This window comes from Macrosteles quadrilineatus, unplaced genomic scaffold, assembly GCF_028750875.1.
Source record: "Macrosteles quadrilineatus isolate MER2022 unplaced genomic scaffold, UCM_ALF_1.0 Scaffold_6__1_contigs__length_79288215, whole genome shotgun sequence".
NCBI lineage: Eukaryota > Metazoa > Arthropoda > Insecta > Hemiptera > Cicadellidae > Macrosteles > Macrosteles quadrilineatus.
The window spans coordinates 63,410,213-63,427,304 of NW_026542599.1; the positions used below are offsets into that span (position 1 = coordinate 63,410,213).

General features: G+C 38.9%; 2 protein-coding genes across 4 annotated transcripts in view; one reads left to right on the plus strand and one right to left on the minus strand.

Annotated features, from left to right (window-relative positions):
- LOC128996844 (lachesin-like) overlaps positions 1-17,092 on the plus strand; it is a 117,572-nt gene that overhangs the window by 16,843 nt on the left and 83,637 nt on the right. The gene's annotated exons all lie outside the window — the stretch shown is intronic.
- LOC128997574 (uncharacterized) lies at positions 2,880-4,130 on the minus strand. The gene has a single exon (XM_054423212.1). The coding sequence runs from the start codon at positions 4,128-4,130 to the stop codon at positions 2,880-2,882; it is 1,251 nt and encodes a 416-aa protein (XP_054279187.1).

Below are 17,092 nucleotides of genomic sequence, written 5' to 3' on the forward strand. Positions count from 1 at the left end.
TACAGATCCATAAAATTGCTGTAAGGGTTAATTTTTTATCTGAAAGCAAAGGTCTAAATTGTTACAAGGTTTAAATGCCCTTTTAGTGAATTACCAATATAGGGTATTACCGTAAGCCTCATGGTAAAACCTAGACCTAATTCCTTTTCGTTTTGAGGTATCCAGAAGCCAAAAACACCATCTGTTCGAATGTCAATTAAATCACTTTAAATTCAAAAATGTGCGTTGGCACGGTAGCTTGGGGGTAAAAAATAAGCCGATTTCAATGATAATTGGCACACACGTGCAAACGTAAGTTCGCGAACCAGCATAACTATGGAAAAGGGATTTTGTGTTGTAAAAATGGGGTTTTCCCATTTTTTTCCTTTAAAAGAAAAAAAATCATGATTTCTCTCGTTAAATACAAATAATTTAGTATTTAGAAGGTCTTTTGCATAGTGATGGAGAAAATCCACAAAATTCTACTTTTTTTAAATTTCCATGTTATTCTTATGGAGAATATGTTGCTTACCAGTTAGTAGTATGTAAGTCCATCATTTAGTGACATTGTTGACTCTACGCCATATAATATGGTCAATAATTAAACCTGCCTACGTAGCCTAACCGCTAGTTTACAGAACAACTTTAATATATATGTCCGAACATCAGCCAAAGATAAAAACTAGCTTGTAAACAGTTTTAAAGCTTTAATTTGACCTTAAGTAAATGTAGAGCCCTACCAGTCACTTGTGCCATATACAGACACTGGTTACACACCTTGAGTGTCTATGTGACCACACCAGTGACCACAGCAGTGACCACACCAGTGACCACAGCAGTGACCACACCAGTGACCACAGCAATGCCACCGACCTCACGGGTGGGCGATATCAGATGTCCGATATACGATATTTATCTGGTATTCTCCACATTAACACTTCTAGAGTGAAACTGGTTCTCCGATCCACTGATATCCGGTTGAATATCCTTAGGATTATGGTGGTGGGTTTGATATCCCTTGAACCTTTAAGAGTAGGGACCTTAGGAAGTCAAGTCCTAAAAGTGTTGAGTATGTTGTTCCGAAGATTTGTGTTAGTTAATATAACATACATTGTAATTGGTTTAATTAGACCCACGTAATGATTAAAGACTAAATGTATTTTAAAAGTCATTGTATAATGTTTACAGGTAGATTAAACCACATTAAAAATTAATACTGTATAACATTTAAAAAGTTTAAAAGTAGATAGGGTTGCCTGATTTTTTCTCCGGCGAATAAAAGTGACAGCGATGTTGGGAATGAGTATACGAGTGTGGGCAGGGGACGATTTGTCCTCGAGCGAGCGACGACGACTTGTGCAGGTTAAAACTGTATGTTAGTTCCAGCAGAGTGCTTGCTGGTAAAGACTTATGGTGTATGAAAGCTAGGATATGAAATTATGAGTCTTTGTTAAACTAAGTAGTAAGTTTATTTAATTTTATAAAACAATTGGAGTGATCACTAAACTGGCATGTGTTAATGTGTAATACCTTGGATAAAAGTGAGTCTTGCAAAATTGTTCCAACCTGAAGAATTCTTAGTTTAAACCGCTCTTTGTCGATGGAGCCGGTACAGCGCCTGTCTTCATTATCAGCAAAGTAAAAAGTTGTCTTCATGGGATTAGAAAAGGTAACTACCTTTTCACATTTGTAAAACTGAGACATGAGCAACTTGTTATGACTTAAGTCAATAAGAGTAGCTGTGTATCTGGATGATAATGAAAGATGGTAAGTTTATATATAGGTTAAGCTTAGTAAAAAACAACATTGGTAAATAATAAAGATTTGTTTATTCAAAATATGAAGTTGAATACATTTCAAGCCTTACACATATTTAGAAGATCATCATGAGTGACTTCCAGAGACAATGTATATCTCCCAGTGACATCCTGGCCCAATGTATCTGATCCGTCCTCGCAGTAGACTATATTCTTGGTGCTGCCCTTGTCTGTTGTCTGTTCCTTGAAGCGAAGATAGGAGCAAAACGGTGAGTTGTAGCGATGATCTTCTATTGCGTCATCACCTTCTTCCCACTTGAAAAGATTAACTCCACAATAAACGCATTTAGTGGTGTCCTTCATAGCAGCCATTTTGACAAAGCCTTCATCGGCAAGCTGCTTAGCAGAAGGAGTTTTAAGTTTCCATTCGTCAAAGGTCTTTACTCTCACTTCAGGGTTGTTCATGTCTAGCATAGCTGGGTTTTTCAAACACCAATCAGCCAGTTTGTGTACATTGGTTTGTGAACAATAAAATCCTGGAGCATGTAAATGATGAAACAAACACTGATTCTTTTGTTTGGATAGTTCTTCAACGGGAGGAAGTAGTAGAAAATCGCTCGATAGAGGGGGGCCTCCAAGTAGCTCAAGACTGAACACAACTCTTCTGTTCTCTAGCAACTTTTCCAAAACCTTTGCCTTTTCAGTTGAAGCAGCATACAATAGGTTTACATTGCAGCAAATGTCTCTCAGAGATGATGTGAGAGAGCTATATTCAACGTTTCCTGTCCCGAATCCGAGGCCGTGATAGTGTTTACTCAACCACCTGTTATGATTGTCAAACTGTGAACTGTGCCACCCTCCGCAATCATGTTGTGTGCTTGGAAAAGTAGATCTGGATCCATCCTTAGGTGGTGAGAAAATCCAATGTTGTACACATCTTGAATCCAAGTCCAATATGCTCAATTCCTTGATAACCACTGTCTTATCCTCTCCGATAAAAGCACTAAAATCTATGATGGCCTGTTTAATCATGACTGAAAGTTCTAACTCCAACGAAATTCAAGTTGAGACTGAGAAGCCAAACCGACAAGAGCGGGCTTTATAGCCTATCCCCACCCCAAATTCCAACACTTTCTGCATGAATCACATTATCCGATGAACCAGGTTAGTGGCTGGCTCATAGTTGAATGACTTGTCGTGAATTATCAAACAATAAGCAGCAGTCCCTGGAGGGAAAGCTTCGCTGGCCTCAAATTCTAAACGAATATCAACAGGGGCTGACCTAAGGGATTCGTTTTGCTTAGAACAGTCAATTACGATTAGTGGTGCATAAGAAATGAAATTTTTAACGTCCAAAAGTGGTTGTGATGGAACATTGTAATACGACTCCTGAAAACGGGTATACATGTCGTAGAGTATAGCGTAGTGGTTCTTTGCAATGTCTAGTTTTAAATCATCATAAGGATAGTTAATAGAGTTTAAATGAAGTTTTATGTTTGATATCTTGCAGTGATCAAAGCATGCGGCAGACTTTTTCATGTTGTTTTTGCGATTCTCCTGGAAAGCCACTATGACGTATCTTGGCTTTTCTAGCTGTGATGCTGTCTTTACTGACCAAGATTGCTTGTTTGACTGTGGCAAAGAGGGATACTCATAGAGTTCCCAGCTTCGATACTCTACAGGAACACTCGTTCCCCTTTCCAAATGTCTAAGCAATGCAATTCTTTGTCTATCACTCAAAGAAACGTAGGGAACCCTCCAGCATAGTTTCTCTAGTTTAACTTTAATATCTTCAGGAGTTGTGTCAGTAGCACCACTTGAGGTCCACAAAACTGCATTTTTGTCCCCGGCGGACCTCAGTAGAACAAGCTCATGACGGCAGTTGACAATAACCTTTCTATAATCTTCTGCGAACCCCAGAAGTCTACTTAGCGGTATGCAAAAACTAAAATTTCCATCAGTGTCAGTCACATGACTTTCCAAAGTGGAAGACAACTTATTCACCTCGGTTGGCCAGCCAGAGTTCCCTAAACTTCTTAAAGAGTTCTCTCCAATAGAAGCAAATCCTTTCATTGTAGAAGTTATACCTGGGTTCCTAATGCGATCTATTTCAACTCCATTTATTTCATACCGTATCTCGTCAAACAAAAATGCAAATGCGTTTGGAGTGAACTTTGTTTTTGTAGTTGCTGTATTGTCTGACTTCAATAGCTTTCCCTCAACATACAAATAACTCATAGAAGGCACAATGCATATATCTTGTTGTTGAATTGGTATTCTTATCTCGTCATTGTTGTCTAGTGTAGTAGAAGAGTAAGGGAAATGAGTGTGAAATTCCATGTGAGAAATAGTGTCATCAAATGGGACACTACTAAAAATATCCAGTACATCCATTATTGAAGTATTTTATAGCCCAAGGAGCGTAAGAACCTTCGGTTTGTGTGTGTTAGTCGCTTGGGTGACAAACAAACACTGCTTGGTACTGTTGAGTGTGCACCCAATAAATAGTCGTCGGAGTTATGGGTTTTCTTGACTCTGTCTATATGACCCTTTGATATTCTTGGTCTTGATAAACAGTTTGAAAAATATAAGTAACCCATCTCCTACTAACTGTTCAACTAGGGACCTTCCTCAAGTGTAAACACACTGTAATACGTTCTCCTCTAAAATTCACCAACCTATCGTCCTGGTCTACAATCCGTAGTGTTATGTTACTTATTGCCCTCGTGGTGATTGGAAGGTAAATGATTGTACTGGGTATTTCAACAAGCTTATATCCTGGTGGTACTGCTGGGAAAAACTGATGGATTGTATGACTTTGCTTATTATTAACGAAAGACCCGCCCGCTATGCTGCATTCAACTCTAATCGTGTTTGTCTTAAAAATATCCACAACATTCTTCGAGTAGTGCTCATTTCCAGGTCCTATGACCTCAGAATCGAAACCCAGGAGGCTGCCAATAGAGTTGGGTTGAGAGAAATCCACCTGAGCGTTACATTTCAGAGTAGTTTGCAATGTATTGTTGTTTGTTCCCAAGCGAAAAAAGTACTTCTTTTCCTGTGTAGCCAACATCTTTAGCTTATCCTGTATGAAACGTTCAATATCCATTACTTCATATGTACCAGTAGGTATTTTAATAATCTTTCCATTATCAAAATGAAACTGGTTGTTTGTTTCGTCGACATTTGGTATGGAGTTATAAGACTCGAAGCTAAGCAAACCAACTTCATAATCATAACCACCTTCAAGTTCGATGGGAGGAAAGTAGTCTACTGAAAGAGTAGAAGTTCTACCTGAAAGCATGAACGTCTGAGACATGACTAAAGGGTGGAAATGATAACAACAAATATATATATGTGTACACTGTAATATCATTTAAATTGAGGTTAAAAAATACAAACACAGATGCCCACAGATCTCAGAGTGAGTGTTGACATCCTGATAAGCGGTTCGGTTGTAAGATACGTATTTCCCATTTAAATACTTCTGAAGTTCCAGTGGAGGTATCAAATCCCCGTAGCTGTCAAAGTACCTCACGTAGTCTCCACTCTTCTTGTAGCATACCCAATGAGTACCACTACCATTGGTATTGTCCAAGTTGACTATTGCAGACTCGTTCCTCCATGGACTTTTAGGAAGGTTGTCACGCATAAACACTCCTCTAAAATGGGGGATTTTAAGCTTCCTGGCCCAACGTGTTAACTCAAAATCATACATTGCCCTTCTGGGCAAAATATCTATAAGTTTTTTGGCTGCTTCTGATAAGGTGCCATGTAAATACCAAGTCCTTTCTTATATGGTCTAAAGTACAGCCCCTTGCCATGTCGCAAAGCTACTGCCTCCATAGTTTCGTTATGTCTTTGCATCTCGCTCAGCCGTTTCTTGGCATCTCTAGCTTCAAGCACTGCTTTGGCCACACCAGCAGCCCCACCTGTCAGACTTCCCAATGCACTAAGCCCTGCAAAGATTGGCAGCAATGGTAGCACACCTCCTGACTTGGGAAGTGATAGAATCCGTGATCTACGTCGTAAATGACTGAACGCACTACGCCTCCCTCTCTTCATAGATCTGATGGCGTTCAACGCTGATGATGCTGCCTTTGTTATGTGTTTTCTACTCCCTCTGTTTAATATTCCACCTCTGCCAACAAGATGCATTCCTGATCCCCGCACAGCCGTCCTTGCTTGTCGTAATACATCGGAAAAAGTAAAAGGTTTAAGTCTTCTGCTGCACTTTCTAGTGGTGCCTTTTCTTTTTCGTTTTAGCGCACTTCCACCTCTTGCTGTGCCCCCTTTGGCTAACGATCCCCTACCTAACCTCCCTCGATTTCTTCGCCTAGTCTGCCGTCTCCTCCTCCTCCTGCCTTCGGTTGTTCCGGCACCAAGCTTCAATTTCGCGTTCATTGCGCTTGCAACAGCCCAGGAAGCGAGCCTCTCACCAATAGGAACACCTTTTGTTTTGAACCTTGCCCACGCCTCGTTTGCTAATACTCTGTCAGCAGTGTGTCGAGATGAAAGATCTTTGCTCTTACTGTAGGCAATATCGTGTTGTTTACAAGCTTCATCCAATAGGTTGATTCCTTGATCCTTCTTTTCCAACCTTTCCTTCAATCTTGTACCAGGTCCACAAAATTGGTATCCTCCAGGCAGGTGAAGTTCTAGCGGAAGAGAGTTTATAGCACGATTAAGCAGACCACATCCTCTAGTGATCCTACGCATACTGAGCAGGTCTTACAAATATGAACACCTTATATACGATTCTTCATTTCACTTTTGTCCCCCAGTGTGTGAAGATGAAATTTAAAAAGCACCGTGACACCTTTGTTGTGGACAACGCTGTGGAAAAACTCATTCAATCCACTTCGGATGGAATTAAATCCAAAGAAGTGAAAAAACATAGTGAACTCCTTCCTCAATCCATTCGAGGCATCATTTGTGGTCCATCTAACTGTGGAAAAACAAATTTGATGTTTAGCCTTTTGACTGAACCAAAGGGATTAAAGTATGCTAATGTATATGTGTTTAGTAAATCATTGCTGCAACCTAAATACAAGATGCTTGAACAAATAATGCAAAACCTGTCATGTATTGGTTATTTTTCATTTACTAACAGTGAAGATGTTCCCAATCCTGATGAAGCTAAAAAGGACTCAATAATGATATTTGATGACGTGGCCTGTGATAAACAAGACAATATGAAAGCATACTTCAGCATGGGAAGACATAGAGATGTAGATACGTTCTACTTGATCCAGACGTACACGCGGCTCCCTAAACATCTCCTTAGAGATAACGCCAATTTAATAATTCTTTTCAAGCAGGATGACTTAAATCTAAGACATGTATACAATGATCATGTTAATAGCGATATGACTTTTGATCAATTTAAGTGTTTGTGTCACACCTGTTGGAACAAACACAAGTATGGATTTGTAACCATAGATAAAGATTCTGAAATCAACAAAGGTCGTTACCGTTTAGGTCTTGATACCTATATAGTCGATATATAAAGGGCTCCTTTCAGCATCAATACACTAAACGTTAATCAGAGTGACAGTGAGAGGATGGAGAAGTATGGCAGTGCTCCGATGGCTCTTAGAGCTCCCAAGAAAAGAAAGCTAAGAGCGAAACGAGTAATCCGACGTATAGTGAAGAAATATCCAATACCAAACTTGAAGGAGCGGAACCAAGAGAGTGCTAACAAGCACGAACATATAGTAAAAAATGAACTACTTAGACTAACAAATGCTGTGCGTAAAAAGTTTCAACGATTGAAGCATAATGCTGATTATGTTGAGAGGTTGTTAGAAGTGCAAGCTAAACCCATAGTCAAACCCCTGCAAGAGACAGTAGAGAGACGTTTGAAGGAACAGCAGTACTATTATAAACCTGTTAAAAAAGAAGAACTAGACTTTGTGGTTAAAAAAGATGATCAGAGTACAACTATGGATAGAACTTTTGTACAAGACGAAGAAAAGGAGGATGACTTCAATAAGTCCTTAGATGTGTCTACTCAAACCATTAAACCCAATCAGCTGGATATGTATTTAAAAAAGCTTTCTAATCCTCTAACGAAAGATAAAATGGACACGACTTATGGTGTTCGACTTGATGGAAGGGGTAACATGACAATTGGTGATTCTAGAATAAAAATTACAAATTCAAAGATACAGGTAAGGAATCACAGCTTTGAAACAACTCCAGGACTCCTTGAATTACTATTCATGCAGGTTCCCGATAAGGATATAGTAGAAAGGCAGGATTTGAAAGTGTATAAAAAGATCCTTCAAGACACCAATGCACACCGACAGATGTATTCTGCTGAAAAACCTGTAAATGCAAATAGGGGCAAAAAGTACTTAAGCGTAATATCGGTACTTTTTCCACCAAAGCAAGGCATGACCACACCGGAACACGCTAGTGGAAGTGGTATAACTGTTGACAACGTGGACAGGTACACATCTGATGTGAATTTACTGGTGAAGCGACTTAAAACCTTGGTTTTGTCACAAGAAGCCGGTCACAACGCTCATAGCGAAGAAATAGACTATATTATAGAGTTGCTTCAACTAAACGGAATTATCGCTTAAGTGTTCATAGGTAATAAAAGCATTATGAATAAAAGAAAGAAGACAATGTCAAGTCAAGCAGATGCTGCCAAGAGAGGTATTGTTAATGAGTTACACAAACCAGCTAGGAAAAACTTTGTCAGAAGAAAGGTTTTTGTTCGAGGTATTGACGATTTGTGGCAAGTCGACTTGATAGAAATGATACCTTACTCAAAAGCGAATAAAGGGAAAAAGTATATCCTAATGATAATTGATGTTCTTTCAAAGTATGCATGGGCGGTTCCTTTAGACAACAAAAAAGGGAAGACAGTGGCCTCAGCTATGGAAAATGTTTTGAAAAATAGCGGAAGAATACCACAAAACATTCAAAGTGATCTTGGTACAGATTTTTATAATAAAGAATTTAAATCCTTAATGCAACGTTTTGCGATAAATCATTTCAGTACATTCACCCATTTGAAGGCCTCTGTGGTAGAAAGGCTGAATAAAACGATTAAAAATTGGATTTATAAGGAATTTGCTGTACAGGGAGATTATAGGTGGCTAGACATGCTTCCTCGTTTAATTTCCATGTACAATTCAAGGCTACATCGGACAACAGGCATGAGACCACGAGATGTTACATCGTTTCACGAGAGGGCATTGGTGAGGAAATTAAATCAAAACAAGGTACAAGGGATTCCAAAGCTAAGAGTCAATGATAAAGTCAGGGTTTCTAAGTATAAAACTTTGTTTGAAAAAGGTTACACCCCAAACTGGAGTACTGAATTATTTAAAATCATACGAGTGCGAAAATCTGTCCCACCAGTGTACTACCTGCAAGATGAAAAAGGGGACATTATCAAAGGGGCATTTTACGAACCAGAATTACAAAAGACAAATTACCCAGATACGTATTTGGTTGAAAAGGTTATAAAGCGCAAAGGAAACAAGATTTATGTCAAATGGCTTGGGTTTCCCTCACGCTACAACTCGTGGGCTTAAATAGTATATTAACCTGTTTCTCCCATCATTCTGGATTAGATCTTGTTATTGTAAACATATATTGTACAAGCTATGATTAGAAGACACATTATAGATAAGTTTGGACATGCTTTGTATCAAGAACAGAAGCATCACTTATCTGATGACGAAGATGATGCATATGTGATAAGTGAAGATGGATCAAAGAGGTTTAGAGCTGCAGTGGAACCTGACGTATCACGACAAAAGGTGTCTAAAGGCTATTTAAATCGTTTCTATGTGAACAAAGACGATTTGATTGAGGTGGAAGGAAAGTTAAAGACCTTTGTTGTTAGCCTCAAAGAGGCCCAGCAAGCAGTTAAGGATGTAAAACAATCAATAGTCTCCATAGAGGGTTCTATCAAGACCGAGCTAAAAGACATAAAGGAGAATCAGTTATCCTATCACGATAGACTAAACAACTTAGAAGAATCAGATGGGAAATCATCACAATTAATTGCTTCCTTGGATAACAAACTAATAAAGCTAGTTGAATCAGACGAGAAAACGTCTGCATCTTTATTATCTTTGGATGATAAGCTCAAGAAGCTGAAAGACTCGGATGAGAAAACGTCTACACATTTGTTATCTTTGGATAGAAATGTCAAAAAGCTGTTTGAATCAGATGAGAAAACGTCTGCATCTTTAGTATCTTTGGGTGATAAGCTCAATAAGCTACAAGACTCGGATGAGAAAGTTTCTACATCTTTGATGTCTTTGGATAAAAGATTCAAGAAGCTACATGATTCAGACGGGAAACAATCTAAATCGCTAGTATCCTTAGATGAAGAGGTAAAGAAGCTGCAAGAATCAGATGAGAAAACATCAAAATTATTAAGGACCATTGATGAAAGGCTAAACACGTTGGATAAATCAGATGCTGAAACTTTAAAATTTTTTGCAACTATTGATAGAAAGCTCACTGCATTACTTACGACAACAGGATTATCTATCTCTTAAAATTTCTAGTATGTATAAATAAATGGAAACCTGTCTAGACTTGTTGTCAAAGCCTTCTTTATACAACAACGTTATGTAATCGCAAAAAGAAAGAGATCCAAGAGGTTCAATGGATTTGTCCTTGGCGCTCAGCATCCGCCTCGTAAGGTCAATGATCGTACTAAGACCTGTCCAGACCTGCAAATACACTGCATATAAAACCTAGAACTGGTTTGCTGGTTCAGTCAGTATGAACGCGTCAGTGAAGCGGTCGGCACCAGTTCCACGTAAAGATCTATCGCGAGTGAAACGCAAACGTACTAAAGCTCCCCCTATACCCCCAGTGCATAACGTAATATACTCAGATGTAAATACTATGGACATTGACCAGCTTCTTGCATCTCTAACTGGTGAGACTCTACAAGACGTATCTGATTCTGTACACACAACAGCAGGTGCAAGTGCGATCCAAGCGAATTACTATACCCGCGAGTGTTCAACAGTTTGCAGTGAAAATGGTAATGCAGTGGAAGAGGATGAGGATTACGATTCAAAGGAAGTGGAAGAGTATCGACCGGAACAGCCGTCAATCGTACAACAGAAAATACCAGCCCACTCCAATTCGGCAAAATCTGGCACACGCGCCAGGTCGAACCAGGTTTTTCGTCAGAAAGGTCATCAAGAAAAACTTCATGCCTCGATTTTGCCATCACTGTCATCACAACTGCCACCACCGCCGCCGCCACCACCACCACCACCTCAACGTTCGCAACAACTATTATCAAATACATCAGCACCTAAGCTATCTACGTCGCCGACCACACTATCGACTTCACCTCCAGTGTCATACGTGTGTTCTTCTTCGACGTCTACTTCAACACCTGTGATGACAACATCTGTGGTGAGTCACTCTCATAGTTCACACAAAGCAGCTGTGCGTTCTAACCAGCAGTCTAACTCATGGGAACCACGTCTTTTACTCAGACAGATTTACAAAGTTGCAAGCCAGGCTCATGCGGTTGTTGGTTTTGATTCTATTAAAGACTTTTCTCCTTCTATTTGTTTAGTGAATAATGAAACCTCAATTGAATTGACATTTGAAGATCTTTTAAGTCTGCAAAGCTCTACAGTTCACCACTCTGTCAACAACTTTTACTCCAATGAAACTCCATTCAATCCATTCTATCTACATACAGTCATATTGGAACCCAGACCAAATGGATTAGTATCATTTTGTAACTATCGTCTGAGAAATAAGCCAGTTAATCACAATTTGAATTCTGTTACGCTTTCGAGAGCTTCTAGTGAATCTGATATTATTCGACAGACTCCCAGAGTGGTTCTACAAAATGATGGATGGATTTCTTTAAAACGCTTGTTCCCGTCCCTTGAAAGCTACTTTAATATCCTACTTGAAATAAACCCAACTGTGCAGTTTCTGATCTCTCGTTACACACGATATTTTACCAAACACTATAAGGTAATGGCCTTGCTTTCTTCAAACACTACAAATGACTTGACTTCAATGACTTTGGATAAACAACTCGTTCGACACATTACAAGTGATTTGCCACGTTTACTTTCTGACTTGAATGAAAGGAGGTTGCCTGCAGAGACTCAAGATTTTTGGTATGAACGGACTGCACTCAGGACATCAATGATGCCATGGATAGACAGTGAGGTACGCCGCTTTTGTGCAGCAAACATTACCGAAGCTGTGATGGAGAACTTAAAATACTTGTCAAAATGGTAAAGAGAAAATTGCTGTATTCAATGTATCTTATGGTAATATATTTGTATTACAAACTTTGATTTTCTTTATTTGTTTACCCTTTCCTTCAGCTAAGCTAGCAACAGCACAGTAGAGGATTGACTTTACTTTTCTTAGCATCCATAGCAATAATACTTTTTAAAGTAATTTTTCAGAGGGTGTTTGGAAAACTTTTAAATAATGGGTTTAGCAACAAACAAAGTAGTCAAGTTTAACATAAGTTTATTTGAAAGATAAATGCTATATAGATAACACCAACATAACAGGTAACCATAAACATTTTAGATGTGTTTATTATATACAACTCTAGCGTTACATAAATGTGTTAAGATTAGTAAACATGTAATAGTAAAACAAATACAGATAGAAAAAGGTTGTTAGTACATTACAAAATATTCATAAAATGTGCACAATAATATACATGTGTTAAATATCATAATGCTAAGCATTATCTTACTTTGTTATATCATGTTATTAAGTTATATTTTAGCTATATACTACTAGAATTCAGTTCTCAAGTAGATAAACAACTCTTATAGAGTATAGACAACAAAAAGGCATGAGTTCATCAAATTATTTTACAATAGCTAGGGTTTACAATAAAACATAATATATAAACAGAAACGCAAAAAACAAACAAAGTAAACGTGAAATTGTATGGTTAAAAAAACAAAACTTGACCAACAGCCTCATTGTTCAAATATGCTGGACTAGCGTATGTCACTCTCTATATGGATCATAAAGTTCTGTACGGTTAAACATTGTCACTGGAGATGCGGGGCTGTATTCATCACTATCATGTAACATGTTGTTATTGTCTCTACAGTCAAAGTAGTTTAGAAATGTAAACAATGGTCGAAATACACAGTAGTCACACCAGTTATTTTCTTGTTTAACCACTGCATCAATTAGCCTGTTAGAGTTAACTTCAAAATGCTGTACAACATGTACAAATGCCAACCCCTTTTCGTGCCAATAACTTTGATAGTCAATATCATTATCGTTTTTTAGTGTAAAAAGGTTAAAAAAGCAGCCTCGACAATACTTCATAGGACGTTCTGTTTGTATTGTTTCATAGTAGTCCACATTTATATGACAATTATTACCATAGTAATTTCGACTCCAAAACTCTGGTTCCTCCAGAGGATGGTTCATGAGCATGACAAACTGATAACTATCAATTTGCATAAAATCGATATCTCTAAACTCATAACTTTTTATTAAATCTCTGTTGACTGTTGTAGTTTTTATCCAAGTCCGTTTAATAGAGCTTCTCAACTCTGTGTGCATGAGGGAAGGGAGTATCGAAAACATTTCGATATCCTCGATTCTTTCGTATTCTTTTTCATATGGAATAGTACGGGCAACGGCATCCATGCTCAATGAATACAACATTCTGACTACTCCTAAAGAGTGCTGATCAACCATCGAGCTAAGACTGACTAGAATCATATTCTGACGATCCTCCATCGTCATTTTGACGAGCTCGATAATGCCCATACGCCAAAGTTCTAATTTTGTCCTGCAACACTATGCGTTTGTTATCATTGGCTGACAGAGAGAGTTTATCAACTGTTCTAGAGGTGAGTTGAAATGTCTTGCTTCTTATCTGGTTAAATGTCGCTCTGTACTGTTTATCTTCAAACAGTGCCTTCTTGTAGTGATCAAATGAAATTTTGTTTTCGACATAGCGTTTGCTTATTCCCTTACACTTTTTCTTTGCCGTTGTCTGTTGGCTGGAGTTGAACCTGTAGCAGTACATTTTACAACGCAATCCTACGTACTCAAATAGCTGTCTTCCTTTGCATTCATCCTTAAATGTGCCTATTTGAGGAATCGCTCCTTCCAGCCACAGCTCATGCTCCTTGGGATAGCATGACCTATCCAGTACATCTCCCAATCTTTCCTTCAATTCATTATTTAGGTTTAACTTGGTAATTATGGTATATAATAGAGAATCAGTATCAGAATAGTTAACATACACTTCAAAGTCTGGCGGAGCTAGTTTTTTCTTCATAACCATATAATGAAACCAGTTCATATGAATTTTTGCTTTGTCGAGAACTACGGAACCAACATAGACCGGCTTGTTTAATACTACCTTTTGTCTTCTTAAATGTACCGCGATCACACCATCAGCGATAATGCTTCTGTCAACAAATCTTGCTTGACGTGACAGCTTCTGGAACGCTTCATCAGAAGTTACTATTCTAATATCTACACGATTGCGCACGTTTTCTAACGTCTTTCCAAACACACTATTATTCATAAACTTGTAGAAATTTTTGGAAAACTCATTCGTAGATTCAGCTCTTAATGTGGTGTTTTTGTCGATGAACTTTTCCATCCACGGCGACTGAGAGAATCGCAACGCTCTGTGAACTTTTGTAATTTTCAAGCCTAATTTGACTGCCTGCTGGAACACTGTATAGTGAGCGATATAGTGTTTTTTATCTTCAAGCGTAGCAAGTAGTTTTCCCTGATTATCCACATCTTTTTGTTCTGGTAGAATGGGGAAGTCGTTCATTAGATCGTGCAAGTGCTCTGGCACTGTGACATCACATTCTAGTAAAAGTCCATACGGCGAATCTTCAGGTAAGTTTGACCAATTAAGATCATCAACATCATTTACAAACTCAAAATTTCCAGTTGGAAGGTGTTTTTTCATTTGGCTTCCATACAAGTTTATGCAGTCCAAATACAACATGTATTTGGTTTCTTTGTTTGGATCATAGTCTTCGCTGTTCTCTAAAAGTGGGTTGTTGGCTTTTTCATAGCGGTGGCAGCATTGTACCAAACCGCCTCTAATCGCACTTTCAAACATTAAGAAATGGTCATAGTTCGTCAACAATTCCAAAGTTACACCAGTCATACGTAGCATACTCTGCCATGCTAGACCTGGCGCTGTAAATGAATGACAACAGTCAATGTTATAGGTGGCTACACAGTTTTTGCGAAAGCATTGAATTATGTCCATTAAAAGACAAACATCCAATAACAGATAAAAATCATGGTATTGTCCAAAATTTTTCATTTTCATTGTATTCCAAGTGTGTTGGGCATGTTGATATTCTGCATCCGTAACTTCCGAGTCATTGAGGGCATTGTAAAAGCTTTCACGTGGTGGCAGTGCTTCCTCACTGAATACAGCAAAGTCTTTTACATAATCATAGGGATAAATCCCTTTTCTTTGAATCAACTCCACGTGCTGTTCTGGCACAAGTTTGGACGACTCTACGAGTTCCGTCGGTGTGAGATACGAAGCGAGATTCGCAAGGCTGTCCGCCATTAGGCGAAATGAATCCAAAAACCTAAGCCACATCCTCCCAATCTTTATCGATATACTGATGAATCTTTCTGAATTACTAGGGATCACTTTTATTTCGCTGTTGGGTAATACTGCCAAGTTCTTAATAATGAATGCTTCGTCGTATGAAGAAAGGTTGTGAAAGTATATTGGTATGAAGTTTGGAAGTTGACAGCGGGTGTTACACAACGAGCACAAGGTATAACGAAACTGACCTGTTATATGGTCGTGGTCCCGGCATTTCCTTGACTGAACCAATGTCTCATCAAATGCTATTTCACACAGCTCGCAGTTTGTCGCTTCATCATGCTGTTTCTGTTGTTCATCATTTAATGCAATCATGCTCACATTTTTAGTGTACAGCTTTTCCACTTTTACAGCTAGCTCCTGCATTTGTAAAAGGAATTCTTTTGCAGCCGATTCCGATCTGTGTATGTAGGGTGAGGTGTTTATCTCAGCTTCCTCTAACAGCTCTTTGGGAAGGTTACTTGCTACGATATAAGCAAACGAGTTCGCCTCGTGCCGTTGATAGGCATTGTCTGTCGAGGGAACTGGATATAGTGTTGATTCGAAGTCAGCTGTGACTACAATTGGTACTTCAATTTGCATCTCGTAGCTAACAAATCTAAGTTTGCTTTTATGCTGCTCCGGCAAAATCACTTCACTTGGTTTTGATTTTCCACAGAGCATTAAATGTTCACTCAACCAGTGCTGAGGTGTCGGAACACAGCGCCTGTTTTCTTTAAAGGTGCTACACCTTTTACAGATTGTAATTTTGTTGCTGCCTTTTGTAATTTGTGGCTGCATAAGCTTTGTGAAATTCAATATTAACGTAAAATGAGCCTCTCCTTCATCATTTCTAACGAGAAGGAGATCAAAATGGTCTTGCTGCTCATCAACTATCCTGAGTGGTGTAATATGGGCATTTTCGTCCAGTTCGAAGATGTTTACGCTAGTGTTGATGTTTTGTTTTTCAAATTTTTTCATTTGTGAAATGGGCGTTGGAAATGAAATACCATCAAAGTTGTAATGTGTTTCACACTCCCTAAAGCTATGCTCAGTAAGCACTGAGTCATAACGTATATTAGGTAGACTTTTAAAAGGCAGATAGCCACTTCCAGCAGGCAATGCATATGAAAATTTGCTTAGTCTAAGTGTGAGGCTCTTTACCTCATGCAAAGTCCATCCACTGCCTTTCGCCTGCGCTTCAGACTCCTCACGAAGCAGTTTGCTGGCGTCCTTCTTCAGCAGCTCTTGTAGCTCATCACAGGCGCTGTGTATAAGCCTCGACGTGGTCTTGAAGTTCATAAGTTCGCAATGTCCTTCAGGATGGCAGTAGACGGCCTCCAGTACGACGTTGTACTTGAGGGATTTGGTGACACGCAGCTCATCTTGTAGTATATCGAGCACCACTTCGTTAGCAGCTTCAATAAATGGCGGTAGGTCCTTGTAGAGGTTTTCATTATTTTCTATAACATAGTCTTTGGCTGATTGAAGACCTTTTTTTAAATACCACGTCAGCCTTGTTGTTGAACTTGTATGTGATGATGGACTTGACAATACACTAGTCACAGGACGCTTAGTCACCTTTGGAGGTGGTAGTTTTCTTTTCAAGCCACTGCCACTGGGTACTGCTTTAATTTGCTGTGGAGGTGTCTGAATTGCTGCCTCGTGTGTCTCTCGTCTGTTGTCATTGTTGCTCGCTACTGCTGATGTGAAGTAGTCTTCAACGCCAAACACATTTGCTGGTGACGGCTCCTTGCGGATG

Coding starts and splice junctions, on each gene's coding strand:
- LOC128997574 (XM_054423212.1), bottom strand. CDS start 4,130: ATGGATGTACTGGATATTTTTAGTAGTGTCCCATTTGATGACACTATT.